Below are 23,710 nucleotides of genomic sequence, written 5' to 3'. Positions count from 1 at the left end.
GCCTGCGCGCCTAGAGCCCGTGCTCCGCAACGAGAGAAGCCGCCGCAATGAGAAGCCAATGCACCGCAACGAAGAGTAGCCCCCGCTCGCCGCAACTAGAGAAAGCCCATGTGCAGCAACAAAGACCCAATGCAGACAAAAATAAATAAATTTATATATATAAAAAAAAGAAATTATGTAGGAGAAATCCAGCAAGGCAACAGGCAGAACACTGCTTAGGAATGTTTAAAATATTTAAGATGATACACAAGATAAATTTGAGGACAAAATGCAAACAATGTAACAAAAAACCCGAACACTTTGTTGTTGTTATTGGCATGCCAAAGCATCATCTCTATATACTATCCATTTACAGCATTGTTTCAGATTATTTCTTCATCCCTATTGCCAACATTTCATTCGGGCCCTCTTCAGATAGGTCCAAAGTGACCTCATCATAGTCTATTTTTTCTAATCCAGTGCTTCCCAGACTTAATATGAATCACTCAGGGATCTTGCTGAAAACACAGATTCTGATTCAGTAGGTAAAGGGTGGGGTCTGAAATTCTTCATTTCTAACAAGTTCCCCAAGTAATACTGATGTAACCACACTTTAAATAACAAACAGCTAATTTATTCAACTTTTTTTTAAGGTGTACAATTTATTTAATGCATTTATATGTTTCAAAATAATTACCATAGTGTTAACACCTGCATCAAGTTACTGACCATTTCTTTTTTAAAATTAATTTTTAGTGGAGTATAGCTGGTTTACAATGTTCTGTTAGTTTCTGCTGTACAGCAAAGTGAATCAGTTATACATATATATATATATATATATATATATATATATATCCACTTTTTTAGATTCTTTTTTTTTTTGGCTGTGCCATGTGGCACGCAGGATCTTAGTTCCCTGACCAGGGATTGAACCCACGCCCCCTGCGTTGGGAGAACACAGTCTTAACCACTGGGCCACCAAGGAAGTCCCTCTTTTTTAGATTCTTAAAATACCACTTATTTCATGTTGCAGCCTCAGGAATCCACCCTAACTCAGTGAAGCACGTATAAAACATCTACATTCAATTCTACGGGTTCAGAACTTCATTCTGGACCAATCTGGTCTTCTGCTATATTCATTCCACCCCATCTCTGCTCTGTTTTTTTTTTTTTTATTGTTTTGTTTTGGGGGGGTAAAATGTATATATAGTGAAGTAAGATTTCAATGAGTTTTGCTAAATGTATACACCTGTGTAACCAATATTCTCCTGAAAAGATGGACCATCACACCAACCGTGTTTTGACGTTAACTCTTCAAATACTCTTCCACCTTTCCACTGCCTTCCACCTTATCCTTTAAGACTTAACTGAAGCCCCTTCTTTTTCAAAACACACCCCAAATTCACTCACATACCTCAATCTAAATTACTACTAATTTTAAGACCCTAGCCATCACTGTCTCTTAACTAAAGCAGTGGGTTCCTCACGTCTCTCTACCCCTATTCTTATCCCCCTCCCCAATATATTATCCACAGAGTAGTCAGTGATATAAAATTATAAACCAAATCAGGTCACTCTCTTGCTTAAAACACTCCAATGGCTTACCATCACACCTGCAATAAATCCAAATTCCTTTTCCCATATTCCTGTATCACTAAGCCCTCCTACTCTGACCTCATCTCTTGTTATCTTCCCATTATTTTCAACGCTCTGGTCTTATGAACCTTTTTTTCTGGTCCTACAACACAGTGAGACTTGCCTACTTTAGGGACTCTGCATTAATTATTCCCTCTATTCTCCCCACCACTCTCCCCTCTTCTCCCATTTCTATGACTGGCTACTTTTCGCTATTCAGATCTCAACTTCAAAGTTACCTCTCACAGAAGCCTTCCCTAACCACAAAAATCTAAAGTATCCACTCAGTCACTCTCTAACACAAATCCGACTTTAATTTCTGCATAGCAGTCATTATTGGTATGTATCTTATTAATGTGCTTATCATCTGTCTATTCTCACAAGAACATAAGCTCTGTGACTAAGAAACTTGCCCACAGTGTTCACTGCTGTAACTCCAGCGCCTAGAACAGTGTTCAGCTCATTAAAAGTAGATGCTAACCAAATGTTTGCTAAATAAATATATGATATATGTTCATACTATGCAGATGGAAATTGTGCCTGTGTCCCAATACAGAATCTCCCATGAAATTCAAAGAGAGTAAGAAAGATACAGCTAGCCATCCAATAAGGTAAATCCTTCATAAGAAAGAAACGGAAGGACTGCAGCTTTAATTTGAGGCAAAAATAATATAAAACACAGATTAAGCCAAAGCTTAGTTCACATAAAGTTTAATCAGTCAAGTTAGTGAAAATATCAAAATTTTTGAGTTAGTGTATGGCAGAAGAAATTTAATTTTGTTGCAAATAATACAGTATTTGGTGTTTCCATTCTGGACAAGTTAAGCTGCAGAAAGAGCAATGGCATTGAATCTCAGTTCATCAGGGTCACGTTCCATAAACTTCTTGCAAACTTCTATGGCATCCTATAGGGAAAAAAGATACATAATCTTTCAATTTAAAAACGTGTTTTACTTAAAACTGATAAATGTTTCACGTTTTCCTAATCCATACTAATTTTATACTGCAGACTTCTTTTCTCAAATAAAAAATAACTTAAAGGACACTAGAAGAGTGAATGGCTGGTGGTTTAATTTGATTAGTACAAAAGTATAAGATCTGCTAAGTGTTCTTTCTTAAAATGCTTTTAAGAAACTTTTAACATGAAAATTACATATTTTATTGATTCTAAGCCATAAAATTTGTTTGTAAATTTAAAAATCTCTAAGATCAAGATATAAATGATGGTATCTTGGATTTAATGAAATATGGGATATGATGTGCATCTCTTTCAATACTATTCTTGTCTTTTTCAAATTTGATACTTGTTCGCACAAAGAGCTCTGCAAACTTCTTTATTTGCTGTAGATTTTTAACGCTAGTTCAAATTTTTCTTTTTGGATTTTCTCAAGAGAGCCAGGATAAGGAGAAATACAGAAAAATGTTATACCAGTTATCTTTTATTTATTTTTGCCATGCCACGTGGCATGCGGGATCTTAATTCCCTGACCAGGGATCAAACCTGTGCCCCCTGCAGTGTAAGTGTGGAGTCATAACCACTGGACTGCCAGGGAAGTCCTATACCAGTTATCTTTAGAGATGTTTTAAAGATAACAAGAACATTAATGACACTGAAGGTGGGCCAACAAGTTTTATTGTTACCTCTAATAAAGTTTCATCACTAGTTTCCCCATGGTTAATTGGAAATGGTTTCCGTCCATCTGTGGAAAATACATGAACAGGTGAATGGTTAGTTGTTTGTATAGGATAATGCACTTTCTTTCTTTCTTTTTAATACTATAAACAATTAACAACATGTATTTCATGTACAAATTTTTCCAATTCACCCAGAAATATCCTTTATCCATGTTGTTTTGTTTTATGTGGGATCTAATCAAGAATCACATATTCTATTTAGTTATCCTATCTCTTTAGTCCTCCTTAATTAAGAATGACAGGATAATGTACTTTCAACATCCATTTTCCTCTTCCCACAGTGAGGCAAAAGTTAAAAGATAAAATAATATATCCTAAAACAAACACTTTAAGTATGCTACCTACGAATATTTTTAACACCAATAGTTATTTAGAACCTTGTTTCCATGTTTGAAAGCCTATATTATCTTCACAAACAGACATTATTAGAAATATATACTATTGGCTTTAATTTCCTAAAAAGAATATGCAAAATTAATGTCAGCTTTTCAAAAGTTATGACCATCAGAAATATAAAAAATTTCTTTCTTCACTTTAAAGCCTTCTGATGAAGGCTCCTAAGTAAGACTGACATGTTTATACCAATGAAAGGAAGCCACTACAAGGTTTATATATTACTACTACTAATTGTGTACCAAGGTAGGAGTACAGAGCAACAATCTAAATCACCTAGGATTATTTTACTGACCACCAAAAGTAATCAGTATCACCTTGAATAAACTAGTACTTTTTCAATACTATGAAAAACGAAAAAGTCCAGAATTATATAAACTCCTGCTAACCCAAAGTTAACTGATACTCTCTATACAAGCCTATAATTTCAGATGTTTCATAAGTGGCACATCAAGTTCAAGCCATAAAACACAACTCCCTCTGTAATTTCATGGCTTCTAAACATAATAAAAAGTTTTGAATCAATATGTATACATAGTGATAGACCTGGACTAAAAGATACTACTTGTAAAGAAAATATGAGTGAAAATTAACCAAACCAAAAAGCAAAACAGGACAATTATGAAATCTGAAGAAATAAAAAAGTTAAAAAGAAAAGTACATTGACTATGGCTCATCTGAGAATAGTATTTCTGTAGTCATAAGAATATAAACAACTATAACAACACTGGAAGAACAGGAAAAAGTAAACCATGTATTTTTGTGATTGGGAGGGATAGGTAGGTAAAGAGGGTGACAAAGGAAAGCTAGATTATCTTCATTGTGGGAAGCCAAGGAATAACATTAGGTAACTTCCACCTCTAGCCAGAATGAAATAATGTACTGGACTAGGCCTTCCACTGGAAACAACTAAAGACCTGGACAAGATATCTGAAACCATTGTTTTATAGATTGGGAAACAGGTAGCCCAGAACTGTTAGTAAGCCTAACAGTAATGTCCACTTATCTGCCAGTGCCGGAAAGGAAAACCCAAGCAGCCTACAGCAGCCTCACTTAGGAGACCGAGGGGAAAGAGCAGAGTTCAAGGAGGCTGAGGCAGGTGGAGTTTGCACAATGCCAGGAAGAAGGTAGCTACACACTTTGGCGAGCTGTTGCTCTTTGTCTGGGACCAGGCCAGGATCAGTGGGCCAGCTGGGGGCGGGAAGCAGTGTGTCTGGAACAGAGCTTTGGGCTGGGGTGGTCAAGAGCTTGTTTATATACCAGGGGAATGAGTAAATCAGAAAAGAAATGAAGGATAATGAGAGCTAGATTTCCCATGTTCAGAAAAGGAAGTCACAAATATGGATAACACTAGAATAAACTGTATATTATTAGGTTAGAATTATAAATGTGGATGTAAATAAATGCTTTTTAATATATAGAGAAACAGATATAATTGTGTGTGTATGTATATCCATATTCACATACATGTGTCTATGTATATAATACAGACAAATATTTCCTAGCTCTGTCCTCTGAGAAAGCCTAGAAGTAATGATATCTTAATAGCAATTAACACACTTAGCACCCAGGTCTTGGTTCTAATCATCATTTTCCAATGAAAGGAACCAGGGCTCCTTGGAGAAGTGGCTGAACACAGGGCTGGGGCACGAAAAACAAAGGATGAACCAGGAAATGTTTTTCTACTAGAAAGTTAGAAAGTGCTCAAAAGAATGACAGGGACACATAAAAAGGACATATGCCAAGAACTACATGAAGCCCTAAGGACAAGAGGTGATAATAGAAAGATGAATAACTCAGTCCCTTTCATCAGCTAACCTTACAATTAGGTATAGAATGAATACATTGAAGACTACCACTACCCTTTGTTATACAATTTTCCTGTAGAAATTACCTTGCACCACGTCTATAATTATATAGCCTTGTTTTTTAAAATAAGGATATGTAGAAATGACTTTTTTTTTTTTTTTTTGCGGTACGCGGGCCTCTCACTGTTGTGGCCTCTCCCGCTGCAGAGCACAGGCTCCGGCGCGCAGGCTCAGCAGCCATGGCTCACGGGTCCAGCCGCTCCGCGCCATGTGGGATCTTCCCGGACCGGAGCACGAACCCGTGTCCCCTGCATCGGCAGGCGGACTCTCAACCACTGTGCCATCAGGGAAGCCCAGAAATGACTTTTTTCTTAAAAACCATATGCTGCTCTCTTACCCACTGTTTTCTATGCACTAACTCAATACTCCTCTTGCTCAACATTCCTTTTAACTTTATTAGGAATTTGCGTCAGGGCTACCACCAATTCCCCTTGCAATGAGTCAGCAGCTGCCCATCTTCATTTGTCTTGCATTCATCCCTGTCCTCTCTAACATCTCAAAGATTCCAGCTATTCTGTAGAACTCTGAAATTCTTTAAACTCATTTAGAGAATGTAATCCTCAAAGGGCTCTGATTCTCTATCAGCAACATCGATCATTCTTCCTGCTAAAGAATACTTGAACCAAACAAGACCTCAGTAGTTCTGCCTTTCTTTTCTGATGTTCTTAGTTCAAACCAATTTTAAAATACTTTGGTGCTGATCTTGGCATGCTACAAAAAAGAACCATTCTGTATATGTAGCCTATCCCGGATACACATCTTTCCTTCTACTGCCCTTTTAGTCTCTGAGCTCAGAAAGCTAGCTAATCAGTCAAACTGAGGTTTTTAGACAACTCATTCCTTCCCGTGAGATGATCAGAGGTGCTTTTCTTCTGAATATCTTTTAGACGTTATTGTTTGCTCTATTATGAAGTCGCCCATTCTGAAGGTCACCATTACTTTTATAGTCTCTGGTTATGGATATTTATCACTCCTCTGGCCTCTCCTAAATCTACTTTCTTGAAGTCAACAGAATGTGTCTGTAAGTCTCAGCACACTCTTTACTTCCACTTCTACTAGTTACTCTTTATTATTCAGAATTCAGAGCAGAAACTAGCTTCCAGCAATCGGACATTTGAAATCCCCAATCCCTATTACATTCTATCTTTATGTAGATTCTAGAGACTGAATTAGCAAAGCATATGCTCCAAATCGCTCTGCAGGTCTGTTACATACTCCGATGACAACTATCTGATTCCTACTCAAATCACTCTACTATTGCAGATGACCCACAGGGATGTACATTCCTTTTCTTGTCCCCTTTAATAGAGCCACTTCTTTTTAATGAAGTGTATGATTCTGTTGCCATATTCCAAATATAAAATCCATCTGAATTTTATGGACCACATTTACAGTCACAATCAGAGTCCTTTTGGAACTCTTCAGTCTTTAAGTTAAGGAAAATGAAAGTGAAAAGTTAATATTTACAGCAAATGAGAAGAAAGAGAACTAAAAATCACGGTATCTAGAAATTGAAAAGGATTTCACTTTTTTGTTTCTTTATTCGGCCTTTTTTAATCAAAGAAGGTCTCAGAGAGAAAGACAAAAAGGACTCATAAGTACTATCTACCAATTTTGAAAGAATCATAAAAGTTTCTTCTGCCTGAATGAATCAATTTAAACTATCCTCGAGTTATTATCCTCTAAAATTATCCTCTAATTATCCTTTAATTATCAATGAAAATATCCTCTCCTCCAAATACAAACTAAAGTAGTCCACCTATAGTTAAACTTTTAAAAGGTAAGTGCAGGAATAGGCCAAAATACCAAGTAATTAATCATGGCTACTTTGACACATGCCTTAGGGAACTGTTGCCAGAAAACATAGACTCCTGTAAAGTCTTTTTAAAAATCAGATGTGATAAAAAAGGATAGTACAAAAGCCTGAAAACTAGTAATACTCATTATTGAATACAAAAACTAGTCATTATGAATAATACGCTATGTTTTAAAACTAGTTTCAGGATCAAGATCGTTCATCCAAGATGTTGACGATAACCAACTCAAAAATTTAGTAAAGACTGCTGAAGTGATTTACAGGAGTCTCCTAAATGATTTAGCAAAGCATTTTCCTGCTTTGCTAAAATGCAAAGGTGGTATGCAGGAATTCTTGAATTATAAGTTACTTGAACATCAAAAACATATTTATTTTTTGTAGTAAAAATTTTTAAATGGAAAACTTCCATTATGCCAACTCAATGTTATATGGTAATCAATTAATTTAGGTAAACACAATAAATATCAACAGTCATGTTTATCAGAAATACAGATTTCCCCATTTACTATTTCTTTCCCCAGGATAAATTAAAATAGTTCTTACCTAATTCATAGAGATGCCCATCTACATGAACTAATGCAATAAAATGAAGATCTACTTTTTCATCTATATTTGGTGCCTGGAATAGGAGGGGAAAATACATATTATATATATTAGTAGTCAAATCAATCAACTACATGTAAACACATACAAATAATATCAAATGACATGAAAAAATATTTATCCAATATAATTCAAGGCTTAATCTTTGATATAGTGGACAGAGTGAACACGCCTACATTTATAATAAATGTGCTTGCCCACCAACAAGGAGAACACTGACTCAAGGTACACCTTTCTTAATCTCAATTGACTTTAACCTAAAGTTTTGTTCACTCTGGAAGCCCAGCACCTAGCACAACACCTGATACATAGTAGGTATACAGTGTATACTTGCTGAATGAAATGAATGCATGAACTAATTTGTCTAATTTCTGAAATTTGAAATAATAAAGTTTTTAGAAGTTTAATAATAGCATAAACAGAGTTTAAAAAACTCTTTGCAAGTTAAATTTTAGGACATCAAGAAAGTGAGTTCTTCCCTTAATGATGTAACCTTAATCTAATTTTTTTGAAAAATGCAATATAGACTTAGAATAAAATAAGTATTTTTATTCATCCTAGATTCAAAGGTTTAAAAACGAAGAGAAGGGCTTCCCTGGTGGCGCAGTGGTTGAGAGTCCGCCTGCCGATGCAGGGGACACGGGTTCGTGCCCTGGTCCGGGAAGATCTCACATGCTAGGCCCATGAGCCATGGCCGCTGAGCCTGCGTGTCCGGAGCCTGTGCTCCGCAGCGGGAGAGGCCACAGCAGTGAGAAGCCCGTGTACCGCAAAAAAAAAAAAAAAAAAAAAAAAAAAAAACGAAGAGAAGCAGGAAAATAGCCCAAAAGATTAAAGGAGAAAAAGGGAACAAGTTAAAGTAACTTGAACAAGTTAAAGTAAAATTTAACTTAGCCTACAATTTTTCTCTCGTTTTCTCAGTGAACTATTTGATATTAAAACTATACCTAGGTTTTTTTAGCTTGCCAAATTCAATTTGCATGAGCAACTTGTGCTACATTTCTTAGACATTCAAATAACTTATGCAAGTCAATACATGATAAACTGGCACTGTTTACAATATATAGTAACTACACAGATAACACTAATATGTGTTAGCTATATACCAAATCTAAATGGTTTGAAATGAAATATAATCACTGTTAAATGTAAGTACAGATTTTAGAGGCAAAAGTTTTAAAGAGGCATAATCAAGTTATATCTCATATTATTTAATATCCAGTAAGTAACACAACAGTATCAACTCTAAAATTTCTATTTTTTCACCCTCAAGTAATTATATAATTTTAAGTTTTAAGTAATACGAAGTTTTCAGATGCAGAAATTGAAAGGAACAGAACAAACGTTCCTATCTTGGATTTACTGGATGCCTCTAAAGCATTTACAGATAGTGACTCATCTAACCTCATCTTATTCTTCAGGGATTATTGCCCTCGAATTACGAATGGCAACAACGCAACATAAATTGCTGTGGCAAACTAGCTCTTCCTAAATTCAACTTAGAACTAAAGAATTTCACAGTTGGTAGGAATCACAGTTACGTAGTTTTACTGTTGCTCCAATGCTAGACTGCTCTCTATTGTAGCCCCATCTTGTGGTATCCCCGCAAACAACAGGGAACTGCCGCTAGGTTTTCAGGCAGTCCATTCCATTTTGACAGTTTTGTTAGAATTATCCCTCATACTGAGGCAAAAAATGTTTCCCAATATTTTCCATCATCTTAAAAAAGTCTAATCCCGCTTGAACATGATATTTCTTCAAACACTTAAAGACAGTGATAATGAGTTCCCTTATTTTACTGGTCAGAGAATCAAAGATTTTAGTGATCACTCAATCCAATACCCCCATTTCACCAATGACCAGAGAGAACCCAATTTTTCAAGGTTAAATCTAGGCAATTCAACAAACTATAAATTCAATTCTATAACAAGAACACTACAAAAAATTCCTTATCCAACTAGGAAAGGGGCTTGATTTACTTATTTTAAGATAATTCTCCAATAGGATATAAAGTATATTTAAAATCTTTTGAGCTCCTATGTCTTTAAAATTATTACTTATTTTAACACCATCTCTTCTTAAGAATAATACCTCTAATCTGGTTTTTACATTTTGTCAGTAAATACAACCGTGCTAGAGATAAAAGTAATACAACCAGAACCAGAGACCTGAATATGTACCCAACCCCTGTGAGCACTGGGTTTCTTATCGGTTTTGAGGTTTAAACGAAATGCATGAAACTACTTTGTAAACTGTTAAGTGTCATATAAACATTATGTGTTATTACAATACTAAGACTACATTATTACAAATGTAAGAAGTCACTAAATCTAGTGACTCAAAATTGTGAGTCATTGTACCTTTTAACCAAAAGTGCATACTAAAAATACAAAACGCCAAAGAGGGCACGAAAATCCTTCAAACTATTATAAAAGATAAATGCTCAAAATTTCTAAACCTTCCACAAGACCTCAGCACCTATTACAAGCCTTTTCCTTTGGTCAACTTCAATTAGTCAGAGTCTGAAATCTATAATTATGCAATTGCTTAAACATTATTCCACTGAAAACAAGAACAATACATAAAAAGCAAATTCCAGGGCTTCCCTGGTGGTGCAGTGGTTGAGAGTCCGCCTGCCGGTGCAGGGGACACGGGTTCGTGCCCCAGTCCAGGAAGATCCCACATGCTGCGGAGTGGCTGGGCTCGTGAGCCATGGCCGCAGGGCCTGCGCGTTGGGAGCCTGTGCTCCGCAACAGGAGAGGCCACAACAGTGAGAGGCCCGCGTACCTCAAAAAAAAAAAAAAAAAAAAAAAAAAAAGCAAATTCCAGTATGTCTTCTGTTTCAAAAAGTGACCAATAACTAACAAAAGGCAAAAACCAGAAGCTACAGATTAGATAATTTTTACCTACATTTTTATATCTTATTTTTTACAAAGTTTCTTAATTTAGAACATACTTATTACCTTGAAGGATTAAAAAAATGATGTGACAAATCAATTAGATAGAAATTAACTAAATGCTAAATAAAAATTTCAAATTATAAAAAACAGTTTAAATTTAATTTATAATTGTGGCGCTAAATATATACCAGGCACTGTTCTAAGTGCTTTATAAGAATTGACCAATTAATTGTTATATAAACCATATGAGGTAGGTAATATAGTTATACCCATTGTACTCTCAAGAAAACTGAGGCACAGAAGTGTTAAGTAACATGCTCTGGGTCACAAAGCTAGTAAGTGATAGAATCTGGTTTCAAATCCAGGCAATGTCATTCTAGAATCCATGTTCTTAACCACTAGGCTATGAAAACACTTATGAAGCTATAAAGCAATGGAATTAACATGGGGAAAAGATCAATATTACATAAAAACATAAAACTGAGAATGCCAATTTTTATGACATGTTCATTTATATTTAGAATATTTTTTAAGTACAAAGGAATTTATTCCTATGTGGAATCAACTGTGTCCAAGTCAGAATTTAGAAAATTACGGTTTTACTCTGATCATCTAATTCACTTGTGTCTCCTACTGTGCCAGCGTATGGCACAGTAGGGAAGCAATAAATATCAGATGGATAAATACGACAAACGCATGTTGTGACCCAATGAGGATAATGAAATAGAGAGACACCAGTCTGTTGATGCCAGTTTGTGGACGAAAGGCTATTTTGATGACTATACTGATATTTGGTGGAAGCAGATGTTTAAGGAAAAGTGCCAAGACTCCACCTCATAGTTTGAGAATAGCTCTAGAAGAGTAAATAAGGGGAAGGAAAGAATGTCTGACACCAACTTTTAATTTTTTTAAGCATGAAAGTATGTGTAATCAGACTTCCTCTGGCTTCAAAAGTCACGATGATTTACTGAAGTGTCAAGTTTCTTATAAATGTATGGCATACACCAAATCTTTCGGATGTCGCATTTCTAGGTAGGCTCTGTCAAGCTATAGTCATTACCATTAACTTTCTAAAACATCAGAAAGACAAGAACTATAGTTGCCATCCTGCATCTTATTTCAATTATGAGAATTATTAGAATTCCATCATCAACCTCAACATTTAAGGTAATTAGGTAATTAGCACAATTACAAGAACAAATGTACTTTTTAACAGTTTGCTAGTATTATCAACTTAAAAAGGAGAAATTATAAAATTTGTGGGAAGTCTATATCAATTCACAAGGAGAAAAATCGTCACCTCCTACATGAGAAAAGATCTTTAGAAACTGAATAGGCAGGGAAGATTGGATCAAGATTAAACCAAGTACCTGAGCCACCTCAGGGAATAAAATAGCTTAGATGAAACACCCTACACCATGGAAGCTTAGATTAAGGATAGAGTGAGTAAAATAACCCCAAAGCATGACAAGAGACTAAAGTCATGTTCAGAAACATGGAAAAAAAATAAAGTAAGAGATGGCAAAGAACTCAGACAATACACAGCATTTGTTGACCTGAGTCAACTAAATGAAATTGGAAAGATGAAGGGTAAGAGAATACATATTCACTTTAACAACTGACAGGAACTTAAACATTATCATGAATGTCGATCAGCACTCATCAAAAGGCAGGCACCTGTTGGTGTTATATGGAGTGGAAAGATGGATGTTCACCAAGGCACTGGTGAGAGTCAAGCTGGACTGCAAAACATAGAGGTATGCTTGCAGTCTTACTGGGGGAGAAAAAGCTAATGGTTGATGAACCAAGAGAAAAGCGCTTTGAAGACTGAAGAAGTTTAAGGGAAAAAATGGACTGCCCCTGTCACTGGAAGAAGAGATGGAAGATTGACTACACTTACAACAGAATGGAGACCCAAAGATGGTAGGCGTAAGAAGGGTCGCCAGCGACGAAGACGGAGAGATGGACTGGTAGCCTTTGCAGGGCCTACATGGTTACGTTTGGCCCAGGGCAGGGATGCATGGTGACACCATGATGAGGCCTTCGCTCTGCAGTGGCTAGAATGAGGCTGTGATGAGGATGGCGGAGAGGACTACATAATTAAAAAAGAGAACATTTTACTGAGACCACGTTACTGGGAGATCAGTTATTCTTAAAAGCACCGTATGGTCATACTTGGATTTATATGGTCTAGTATTTTTAATCAATCATAATTTAGAAAAGGATCGTAAATGAATATTAGTTAAAGGTACGTGAAGTGGAAATACATAACCAAAGTATCAGGTTATATTCCATAGCTTCTGTTAAGTGCACATCTAAACTACCCTCATTTGTATAGCGCAAACTCATGGAATTATTTAAAAGTCACTAAAGTGGAATTATTACATCAAACTGTTTTTAAAAAAAAGAACACACACACAAAAAAAACATGTAACACATACAAAACATACAAAGAATTATGTGTAAAAGAAAACCGTATGGTAACAGGCACTAGTAAAAAGAATTTCTTAGCAGTAATAAACACTAAGGAAAAAAACAACTTCAAAATATAGAGGAGTGAAACAAATCCCTCAGAAGCTGATGCCATGCATAAACTATCCTCTTACTTAGGCTGAAAAGTTAAATGGAAACTATCATGGATTATTTAGCCATCTTTTAGTAAAAGAAAAAAACAGTTAAAATATGTATCACTTATTTTGTGCCAGGCACTCTTTTAAGCACTTTACACGTATTAATTCATTTAATCTCCCAGTAACCCATGAGATAGTTACTGTAATTATCTCCATTTTACAAATAAGAAATCAGAGCACAGAGAGGTTAAGTAACATAACCCAGGTCACACTGCCAGGAAGCAGCAGGGCTGGGATTCAAATACAGCAAATCTAGTTCTAGAATCCAATGATCTTAATAACTGTGGTGTACAGCCTAAGTGGCCAAGAAAAAGATTTTAATACTCATTTATTAGACCAGATTCCAACGAGCAGAGGAGTAATCCTCTTAAAATTAGATTTTTGGGAGTCACATTTTCGAACACTATTGTACCACAAAAGGTGAATCTGACCTAAGAGTTTTCCACAAAATGCACATGCTAATAAACACTAACTTATTAATGGTAATCCAAATGATAATTTTACAATTGTCGCCTCCAATAAATAACACCAGCACATGAAACTGAGTTTAAAGCAGTATGATAAAATTATAATCACTAACAACCATAGTGAGAAGAAGTAAAAAAAAAAAAAAGTGATATAAGTCCTTGCTTAGTGATAATGGATTTCACTAACCATGACCTATTTTCTTTAGGAAAATAAAGGGGTTTTCCTTGAATGATTTCTATGACTCTTTCAACCCTGAAAACCCTATGATCCTACTTAGTACTTCTGATCTATGTAAAATAATACAATAACCTAAAATAAAGGGTTTTAAAAACATGTTTGTGAACAGTTTAGCTGCTCATAGTAAGAATCAATCAATTAGAAATACATAAATGAATCCTACACTTTGCTCTATATGGGAACAAAGGTGTATATAATAAAGTGTCTGCTCTCACATAGTCTAACATGTTTGTCATATTCAATCTGATTACATTTAAATAAGAGAAAGACAGAAGAGTGGGGAAGAGGAAAAGGAAAATGGATGGAGAAAGAAAATGGAGTAAAGGAAGAGAGGAAGAGATGACTAATGAGTAGTGGAGAAAACAAAAATTTTCTAAGAATCTAGGGAAGGAGAGATTACTAAACCAGAAGTAGAACTAAAGGCATACATTGAAAGAACATATAAGGTTTGGGCAGGCAAAATGGGAAAGGTATTCCTAGCAAAGAATTCAGCGTGAGAAAAAAGACAAAAATAGGAATGAGGATGACATGTTCAGAGGACTAGACTATCAGGTCTGGGATCTGACTTTACCCCCCATCTAAAAAGTTATCCTGTTACTTGTTCATAGGTGCTGGCAGAAGACATGAGACGCTATGTCAGAGACAAAGGACTTTACTCATAGCCCAGCAAGGAGCACTATCATCACTGTTAGTGTCAGTTCACATGAGGGCAACACAGAGGGCCCAGATGGACGGCTGCACACACAATGGGCTGCATTATAGGAGAGGAACACTGGGCTTGGGGAAACTGATGTATTATAATAAGCAGTAAGCAAACTTGTCTTTGTTCTGGAGGCAGACATTACCTCATCCCTCACAGTGCTTACTGGGAGAAAAGTGATTTCTAACTTAAAATATGATGGCTCTCTTCTTTTGCCATTTTTGAAGAATGTTTTTTAAAACTTAAAAAAAAAATTCAAATTACAAAGAGTTACAAAAATAAAAAGAGTACAGGAAACACCTAGATTTACCTATGACATTTTATTCTGATTTGCTTTATCATCTGTACTTATACTCTCTTGCTCTCTTCCTGTCTCTCTACATAGTTGTTTTTTTTTTCTTCCTGAACCATTTGAGGATAAGTTATATATATCATGGTCCTTTACCCCTAAATACTTCAGTATTTCTTAAGACTAAGAAAATTCTCTTGGACTTCCCTGGTGGCACAGTGGTTAAGAATCCGTGAACCAGGGGCCTCCCTGGTGGCGCAGTGGTTAAGAATCCGCCTGCCAATGCAGGGGACACAGGTTCAAGCCCTGGTCCGGGAAGATCTCACATGCCGCGGAGCAACTAAGCCTGCGAGCCACAACTACTGAGCGCGCATGCCACAACTACTGAAACCCGCGCATCTAGAACCCGTGCTTTGCAACAAGAGAAGCCACTGCAATGAGAAGCCCGTGCACTGCAAAGAAGAGTTGCCCCCGCTCACTGCAACTAAAGAAAGCCCGTGCACAGAAATGAAGACCCGATGCAGCCAAAAATAATTAATTAAAAAAGAAAATTCTCTTTTATACAGCAGTTATCACCTTCATAATTTCATATAGATATGGGCTGTGTTAGGATGTGTGTAGGTTGGGTGTCACGTTAGACTTCTAACCTTCCATCCATATTTTAATTTTGTCAGTTGATCCATTCATGTCCTTTGTAGCATTTCCCCTCAGGATCTAATCTGGGAGCAGGTATTGAATTTTTTTGTCATGTCTCTTCAGTATCCTTTAACCTGGAGCATTTCCAACAGCCTTTGTCTTTTATGACATTAACACACAGTCCCCTTCCCACATTTTTTAATATACATTAAAAAATGCATTATAGGATTTTTTAATATACAGGTTTTTTACATAAAAAAATCATGCTCTCTGTGAATACAGACATCTGTATTTCTTCCTTTCCAATCCATATGCCATTTGTTTCTTTTTCTCACCTTACTGCATTGGCTATAGGACCTCTAGAACAGTAACGAATTTCGCTGATTTTCACTTTTAATTATTTCTTCCTTGTGCGTACTTTAGGGATAATTTGCTCTTTTTTTTTTTTTTTTTTGCTACCTTTAGGTAAAAACTTAGATCACTGACTTGAAGCCTTTTTTCTTTTCTACTATAAGCATTTAGTGCTATAGATTTTTCTCTAACCCTTGCCTTTTCTTTTCTACTATAAGCATTTAATGTTACAGATTTTTCTCTAATCCCTGATTTAGCTGCAACTTGTAAATTTGGATATATTTAATAATTTTTCTTTCAATTCAAAATGTTTTCCAGAAAACAAATTTATGGTTACCAAAGGGGAAAGGGGGTTAGGGGAGGGATAAATTAGGAGTTCAGAATTGGCAGATACAAACTACTATATAAAAAATAGATAAAACACAATGTCCTACTGTATAGCACAGGGAACTATATTCAATATCCTGTAATAAACCATAATGGAAAAGAATATGAAAAAGAATATACATATATATGTATAACTGAATCACTTTGCTGTACACCAGAAACTAACACAGCATTGTAAATCAACTACACTTCAATTAAAAAAAATTTTTTTAAATGTTTTCTCATGTTCTCTGAGACTTCCTCTTTGATCCAACAAGCTATTTAGAAGTGTATTGTTTAATCTCTAAATATATGGGGATTTTCCAGATACTTTTTACTGTTATTAATTCCTAATTTAATTCCATTATGGTTAGAAAATATTCTTTGTATAATTTAAATTTTTTAAAAAATTTTTAAGATTTATTTTCTGATCCATAATATGGTCTATCCATGAGCACTTAATCATTCTTTAGAACAATTTAAAAAACAAAATTTATTTTATATTTACCTTCACTTGTTCCATTTCCAGTGCTCACCAATTCTTTGTGTAGATTCAAGTTGTAGTGCAGGTAAGCTTGTAATGAATTCTCTCAGTTTTTGTTTGTCTAAAAGACTTTATTTCTCCTTTATTTTTGAAAAATATTTTTGTTCCATCGAATTCATTTTAAAAACCTTTTTCTTCTTTTTTTAAAAAAATATTTATTTATTTGGCTGCGCCAGGTCTTAGTTGCGGCACATGGTATCTTCGTAGCAACGAAGGGATCCTGCCTGTGGGATCTTCGTTGAGGCATGTGGGATCTTTAGTTGTGGCACACAGGATCCTTTAGTTGCAGCATGCAGGATCTTTAGTTGCAGCATGTGGGATCTGGTTCCCTGACCAAGGATCGAACCCGAGCCCCTTGCACTGGGAGCGCGGAGTCTTAACCACTGGACCACGAAGGAAGTCCCTCTCTTTTCCTTCTGATTCTACCTGCACATATTAGATCATCTGAAATTGATCCACAACTCTTGGGTGACCTGGGGGGTTTTGTGGGGTTTCTTCCCATGATTTTTTATTTTTGTGATTCAGTTTGGGTAAATTTCTAGCAATTTATCTTCACATTTCCTGATTCTTTCCTCAACATTTGCAAGTCTACTGGCAAATCCATTAAAGGCATTCTTCACCTCTGGTACTGTGTTTTTAATTACTAGATTTCCATTCGATTCTTTCTTAGCGCTTCCAACTCTCTGTTGATATTCCCCATCTGTTGGTATCTGTTGTCTACCTTTTCTACTTGAGGCTTTAACATATTAATCACAGTTATTTTAAGTTGCATCTGACAGTTCCAACACCTGGATCATATCTGAGTTTGATTCTGTTGATTCCTTTGTCTTGTGACAGTGTGTTATTTCTCTTGTTTTCTTCATCTTATAATTTTTGTTTAAAAGGCACACATCCTGTGTAGGAGCAGAGAGACTGAGACAAATGTATTTATGTCTGGGAATGGGCATGCCTCCTCTTCTGCTAGGGCTTTAGTGTGTGGAGTTGAGTCAATCTAGTTAGAAGTTGTGCTGTTTGGTTTGTTTTTGCTATGGTTATCCTCAGTAATCTACCAGCTTAAAATCTGCCTCGCATTACTGTGTGATTAGGGTAGGAGCTGGCTTGCTGAATGCTTTCTTTTTCAACGTTCTTGTTCCACTCATAGCTTTAGGATTTTTCTCAGAGTCTATGCCTCAGAGAAGGTCTCTCTTCATGCTCTTGGCCTACCCCACACATTTGACACTTGTTTGTTGGTGCTGGCTGGTCTAATGGTGGGAAGGTGAAGGCATTCTTTGTTGACATGGTTCAGCCTCCATCATAAGTAGGTTGTTTGTACCTGGATATCAAGGACAAGGCTTTCCATGGGATCCTCCCCTCCTCCATTGATTTCTCTCATAGGAGTTTCCTATACCTCCCCTGAAGGGGTAGTTTTGTCTGTTCCCTTCTCCAGGGAGGGTTTTCTGTCCCAGCATTGTTAGGTTTTATTCCATAGGGGAGAAGAATCCAGGTCCTTCCCAAAGTAGAAGCTGCTTCCTCCCCCCAGGCCTGCACCTTGGGCCTCTCTCTTGCCTTGTCCCTAGTTTAAGCTTATAGGCACCCAGTGAGGTCTGTGGAGAGTGGATGTGAGCTCCCCTTTGGCACTGCTTACAGGGATTTTATAGTATCATACCAGCCTATACTTGACCTTTAGCAATTTGTTAAAATTTTTAACATTTTTTACAAGGAAAAAAAATCATATTCTTCACGCTGCTTTCACTTTCCATATATTTTGGGCATCTATCCACCTCAGTAAGTATATATGTACATTATTTTTCACAACAACATATTATTCCTTAAATAGATGCACCATAAACATATTATGGCATCTTTAGTTTGTTTCTAGTTTTCTACATTTATAAACTATGCTGTAGTAAATACATTCACACAGGTATCTTTATATGTTCATCAGTCAACAATAGTAATAGCTAGCACTGAGTGCTTACTATTACATACCAAATGTTCTAAACTGTGGATGCTATAGAGTCGCACAATGATCGTACTAAGGTAGAAATTATGATCATTTCTATTTAAAGATGAAGACACAATTTTTGCCCAAACATTATCAGATTATCTATGGGTAATTTTAGCCCTCTTTTTGCTCATCACGTTTTCCATATGTAAGAGGAAGGAATGAAAAAAAGAAAGGATATGTTCAAAAGCACACCCTCCTGAATGAGTTCCATACATCAAGGTTCATGTGTGTGTGCATGTGTTTCTATTTGGCAACTGTTTTACAATATCAAATACAGGACAGTACGTTACTACATTATGACTGTCTTACTTGTAACTACCTTGTAATGCTCTTAGAAAAACCTTTTATCCACTATCATATTGCTAGTATACTAAGTATTGTTTTCCATAAGTAAATGAATATGTTGAGTTGTTAAACATTAGAACCAGTAATTCTAAATTTTTACTCTAGTCATATTTATTTCTACTTCCTAAAGCTAAAGGAACACAATATATACACATCTTTTCCAACTGTACAATTTGTAAAGATAATTTAATTCATAATATAGACATAACTGTGTACATCACATATATTTTCAATTCCAATGAAAGTTTATATGATAATTCAGGGAAGGACTTTCTTTTTTTTTTTTTAACATCTTTATTGGAGTATAATTGCTTTATAATATTGTGTTAGTTTCAGGAAAGGACTTTCAAGTAATATTCTTTTAAGAGATGAAAAGACTGATATGAAGAACGTTACTATGGAATCTTAATATTCCTAGGCTTTCTCTTAGAATTACAAATATTAAAGACATATTCACCAACTTTTACATTGTCATAATATTAGCTGCCGAAGTAACTAAGTTAGCTTTGCTTTCAAATATGAAAATTTAAACTGTGAGTAGAATCTTCAGAATAAATAGCCAATTTCCTTTCCATACTAACTGGAAAGGATCAAATATCTACAGCTTATTCTTGAGTCTTTCAGAAGATTTTAATAAAGAGCTCACTTTCTAGAGCATCTGAATAAAGAACTCACTTCCTCAGTTTTTCAGTTCTGGTAGAGGAATCCAAAGTTGTCAAAAATTATGTATTTCATTAAAATTATTAATGACATCACTGTCTGCCAGGACATTAACACTGAACCCGTGCCCCCTCTGCTTACTGCGTGGGTCTGCAACGGTATAATGTGACTTCACATACACCACTGCAATATAACCTATCTCTTCATTACAGTTTTGAAAAAACCAGAACAGGCTTTTCAAAAACCCTAGGAATTAAATGATTTGCTCTTCAGAAAGTACTCTAAGGAGTTTAACAAATATTTTTTGCATAAAGGAATTAGGTATAGACATTCATTTTGAGATTTTTAAGCATTCTGATTCTGACTTAAATCCTCTTGAGTTAAAAAAAAAAAAATACAGGGTGAGCCATTTGGACACAGCCCATGAGCATCAGAACAGTGTCGGGGTCTTTTAGAGGCACAAGGACTTAGTTGACTTGCCCACAGTCATGTAACTAGTGACTCTCAAAGCAGAGGCAGAACCCATGACTCCTGGCTCCAATTTCAGTGTTTTCATCTCACACAAAGCCACCCACCCATCAACTGTCAACTACCTAATTCATAGAGGCAAACCTATTACTATCTCTAGCTGTATTCCCCAAACAATCAACAGTTCAAATTTTTCTATCTTCAAAGTTATAACTAGTTCAGAAAGAAGCCAAAATACCTGGGTCCCAGAAGGCCAAATTACTTTTCCTTCACAGTTAATGTGTATGTCACTTTGTATATGAAAAAATGAGTCAACTACCCTTTAAACTGTTTAATAACCACAAAATTAGAAATGTCATGAAGCCTAAAAAAAAAAATTTTCAAACCTTTAATAAAAAGGTGGAAAGAGGGGCTTCCCTGGTGGCACAGTGGTTGAGAGTCCGCCTGCCAATGCAGGGGACACGGGTTTGAGCCCTGGTCTGGGAGGATCTCACATGCTGTGGAGCAACTAGGCCCGTGAGCCACAACTACTGAGCCTGAGCGTCTGGAGCCTGTGCTCTGCAACAAGAGGGGCCGCGATAGTGAGAGGCCAGCGCACCGCAATGAGGAGTGGCCCCCGCTTGCCGCAACTAGAGAAAGCCCTCGCACAGAAACGAAGACCCAACACAGCCAAAAATAAAAAATTAAAAAAAAAAAAAGGTGGAAAGAGTGTGTCGGTCTAAAAAGCCAAATTACTTTTCCTTCAGTTAATATACATTCTCTGGGTGTACAAAAAATAGATTACTCTTTAGAGTACTTAATAATAACCAAAGAATTAGAAATGTTGTAAAGACTAAAAAGAAATGATACAGACCTTTTAACAAAGGGGGCAGAGGGGCAGACTAGTATTACTTCTTTATTAAGAAATCAAGTGTTTGGTAGTTTACCCTAAGTGCTTAAATCTAAATTATTCTAAAATGTTAAAATAAAGCAAGTAGATTTTGGCTTATACCCAAAATGTTTTCCCATCTAAAAGGGCATCCTGTTACTAAGAAAAATATCATTATAACCATGCAATTTCCTAAATATAAAGGGATCATTGGCTGGTAGGTACATAATTACTGTTTTCCAAAATACAGATAACATAATTACCAAAAGACTGTGGTTGGTTTATGGGTAAGACTTTATGTTTAATATAAGGAAAAATCTACTGTTGACTAAGAGCTTGTTTGTTTTAGCAATTTTTATTTATCTATACATTTTGTTGCCTTAAGAGCATGGACAGTACTTACTAGCTGTGTGACTTTGGACAAGTTAGTAACTTCTTTGTCTTCCAGTCTGTAAAATGGGATAACATCTATCTTAAGGAATTGAGAAGATTAGAGTAGGGTACACACAGTGCTTAGTATAATGCCTACCACATAAGATGCGTTCAGTAAATGGTAACCATCATTATAATAAGATGACAGACATACTTTTAAAAGCAGTGAGAATTTAAGAAGATGAGAATACTTGGCAATTGATAAGCATGTCAATTTCCATTGCATTCACCCATAAATGACACTTAAGAATAATCAAGACTGATACTGTAACACCCCAAAATGATTCCCAATGTTTCCAGCAACCCCAGGTATCTCATGGTGAGACTCTTTTGTCTTAAATACCTACAAAATCATTCCTTTTATTGACCTGCTGATAAAATATATACTTAGTCATGACAATTAAATTTATTTCCAGAATAGGACATGTCCTTTCAAACTTTAGAGATACCACTGAGTCTAAAAAAATGGCACATGGAAAGGAAAAAAATTAGGAACTTCTCTAGGGCTTCCAAATGCCATGAAAAGAAGTAAAATTATAAGTATAGGCATACATGCATGAGGATATGTACACATATATAAAACTTTAAAAGTTTAAAGTCAAAATTATAAATTAATTCCAAATGGACTCCTGTAGATTTGAATAAATTTCAGTATAATACATTGAATTACACTAAATTTGAGGTCCAAATTTAAAATAGGAAAGTAAAACCAGATTCATGCAGAAGATGCAAACTTTCCTACAAAGTATCCATGTTCAGTTGGCAAAGAAGTCAAAGTGAAACATGAGCTAGATACCGAAATACACAAAATACCACTACATATTCCATGGAAAATGGCAAATTTCTTCATTTTGCTCACCTAATAAATCAAGATACCCACAGATTTCTAGATATTCTTTAAAGACTTTTTTCTCTTACTGGTTTAACAACTGTATTTTCTCACTTCCGTTAACAATTCTCCAAAATCTCTATGAAGATAATGACCTATATCTCTATACTTTACATTAAACTCAAGCTTACCATTGTTAAGCTGGCCAAAAACTAAGTCCCAGAAATTCTTTATTATTATTATTATTTTTTTACAATTTGAGAGTAGCTCCAATAAGATTCTCATTGACTACAAACGAAAAGAATCTTAAATCTTAACCCTTTGTTTTGGAAAGTTGTGGTTAAAACAAAACAAACAGAAAAATCCACCATCCTCAAATATCATTACAACCTCAACTCTATTTTTATTGCTGGAGACATTTTTAGATAGAAGAATTACATCTAGTCAGGTCTGGAAGAGTCAACTGATGAGTTCATATAAGAATTTACTTAAAATAATAATAGTTATATATCTCCTTTTCCAAAACCCTGATACTGGAGAAAATAAGAAGAACAAGAAGATGATGCAGAAAGAATAAAAAACAGACTATTTTGATTCATTTAGGACAAAATATTTGTTAACCTAAGAAAGGGAAAAAAGTGTAAACAGGACAGAGTAGTAACTACATTCTGACCCTTTCAACAACTAATTTAATCCATTTAACTATCATTCATTTTCAAGTGATATTAGATAAAGAAGAACTGATTACATGTAAGGAGACACAATATCACTGCTTGAAAACAAAGGATCAAAAAAAGAACCATTTCAATAATATTTCCCCCACTATGACTAATCCTAATTTGTACTTCCTCCTTCAAACTCAGCTCTCCCATTCAACTCCACACATACGCTTTAAACCAGCTTCTATTCAGGGAATGATATACAGAAAAAATGATAACAGAAGGAGAGAAAAAGGCAAAAGTGTAAGGAGTTAGGACAGAAGTTCCAGAGCATTTCTCAGTTTTAAGAATGACA

The 23,710-nt window shown here is 35.6% G+C and overlaps 1 protein-coding gene across 1 annotated transcript in view; it reads right to left on the bottom strand.

The window, feature by feature from the left end:
* Positions 1-2,292: 2,292 nt before the first annotated feature.
* UCHL3 (ubiquitin C-terminal hydrolase L3) overlaps positions 2,293-23,710 on the bottom strand; it is a 43,422-nt gene continuing 22,004 nt past the window's right edge. The window contains exons 6-8 of the mRNA XM_059995635.2: positions 7,930-8,005; positions 3,256-3,314; positions 2,293-2,519 (exon numbers count right to left, since the gene is read on the bottom strand). Of these exons, the coding sequence (XP_059851618.1) occupies positions 2,436-2,519; positions 3,256-3,314; positions 7,930-8,005 (219 nt within the window). The 3' untranslated portion in view covers positions 2,293-2,435. The remainder of the gene's footprint in view (positions 2,520-3,255; positions 3,315-7,929; positions 8,006-23,710) is intronic.

The sequence above is a fragment of the Delphinus delphis genome, chromosome 18, assembly GCF_949987515.2.
Source record: "Delphinus delphis chromosome 18, mDelDel1.2, whole genome shotgun sequence".
Classification (NCBI taxonomy): domain Eukaryota; kingdom Metazoa; phylum Chordata; class Mammalia; order Artiodactyla; family Delphinidae; genus Delphinus; species Delphinus delphis.
This window is presented reverse-complemented; position numbering and strand designations above follow the sequence as displayed.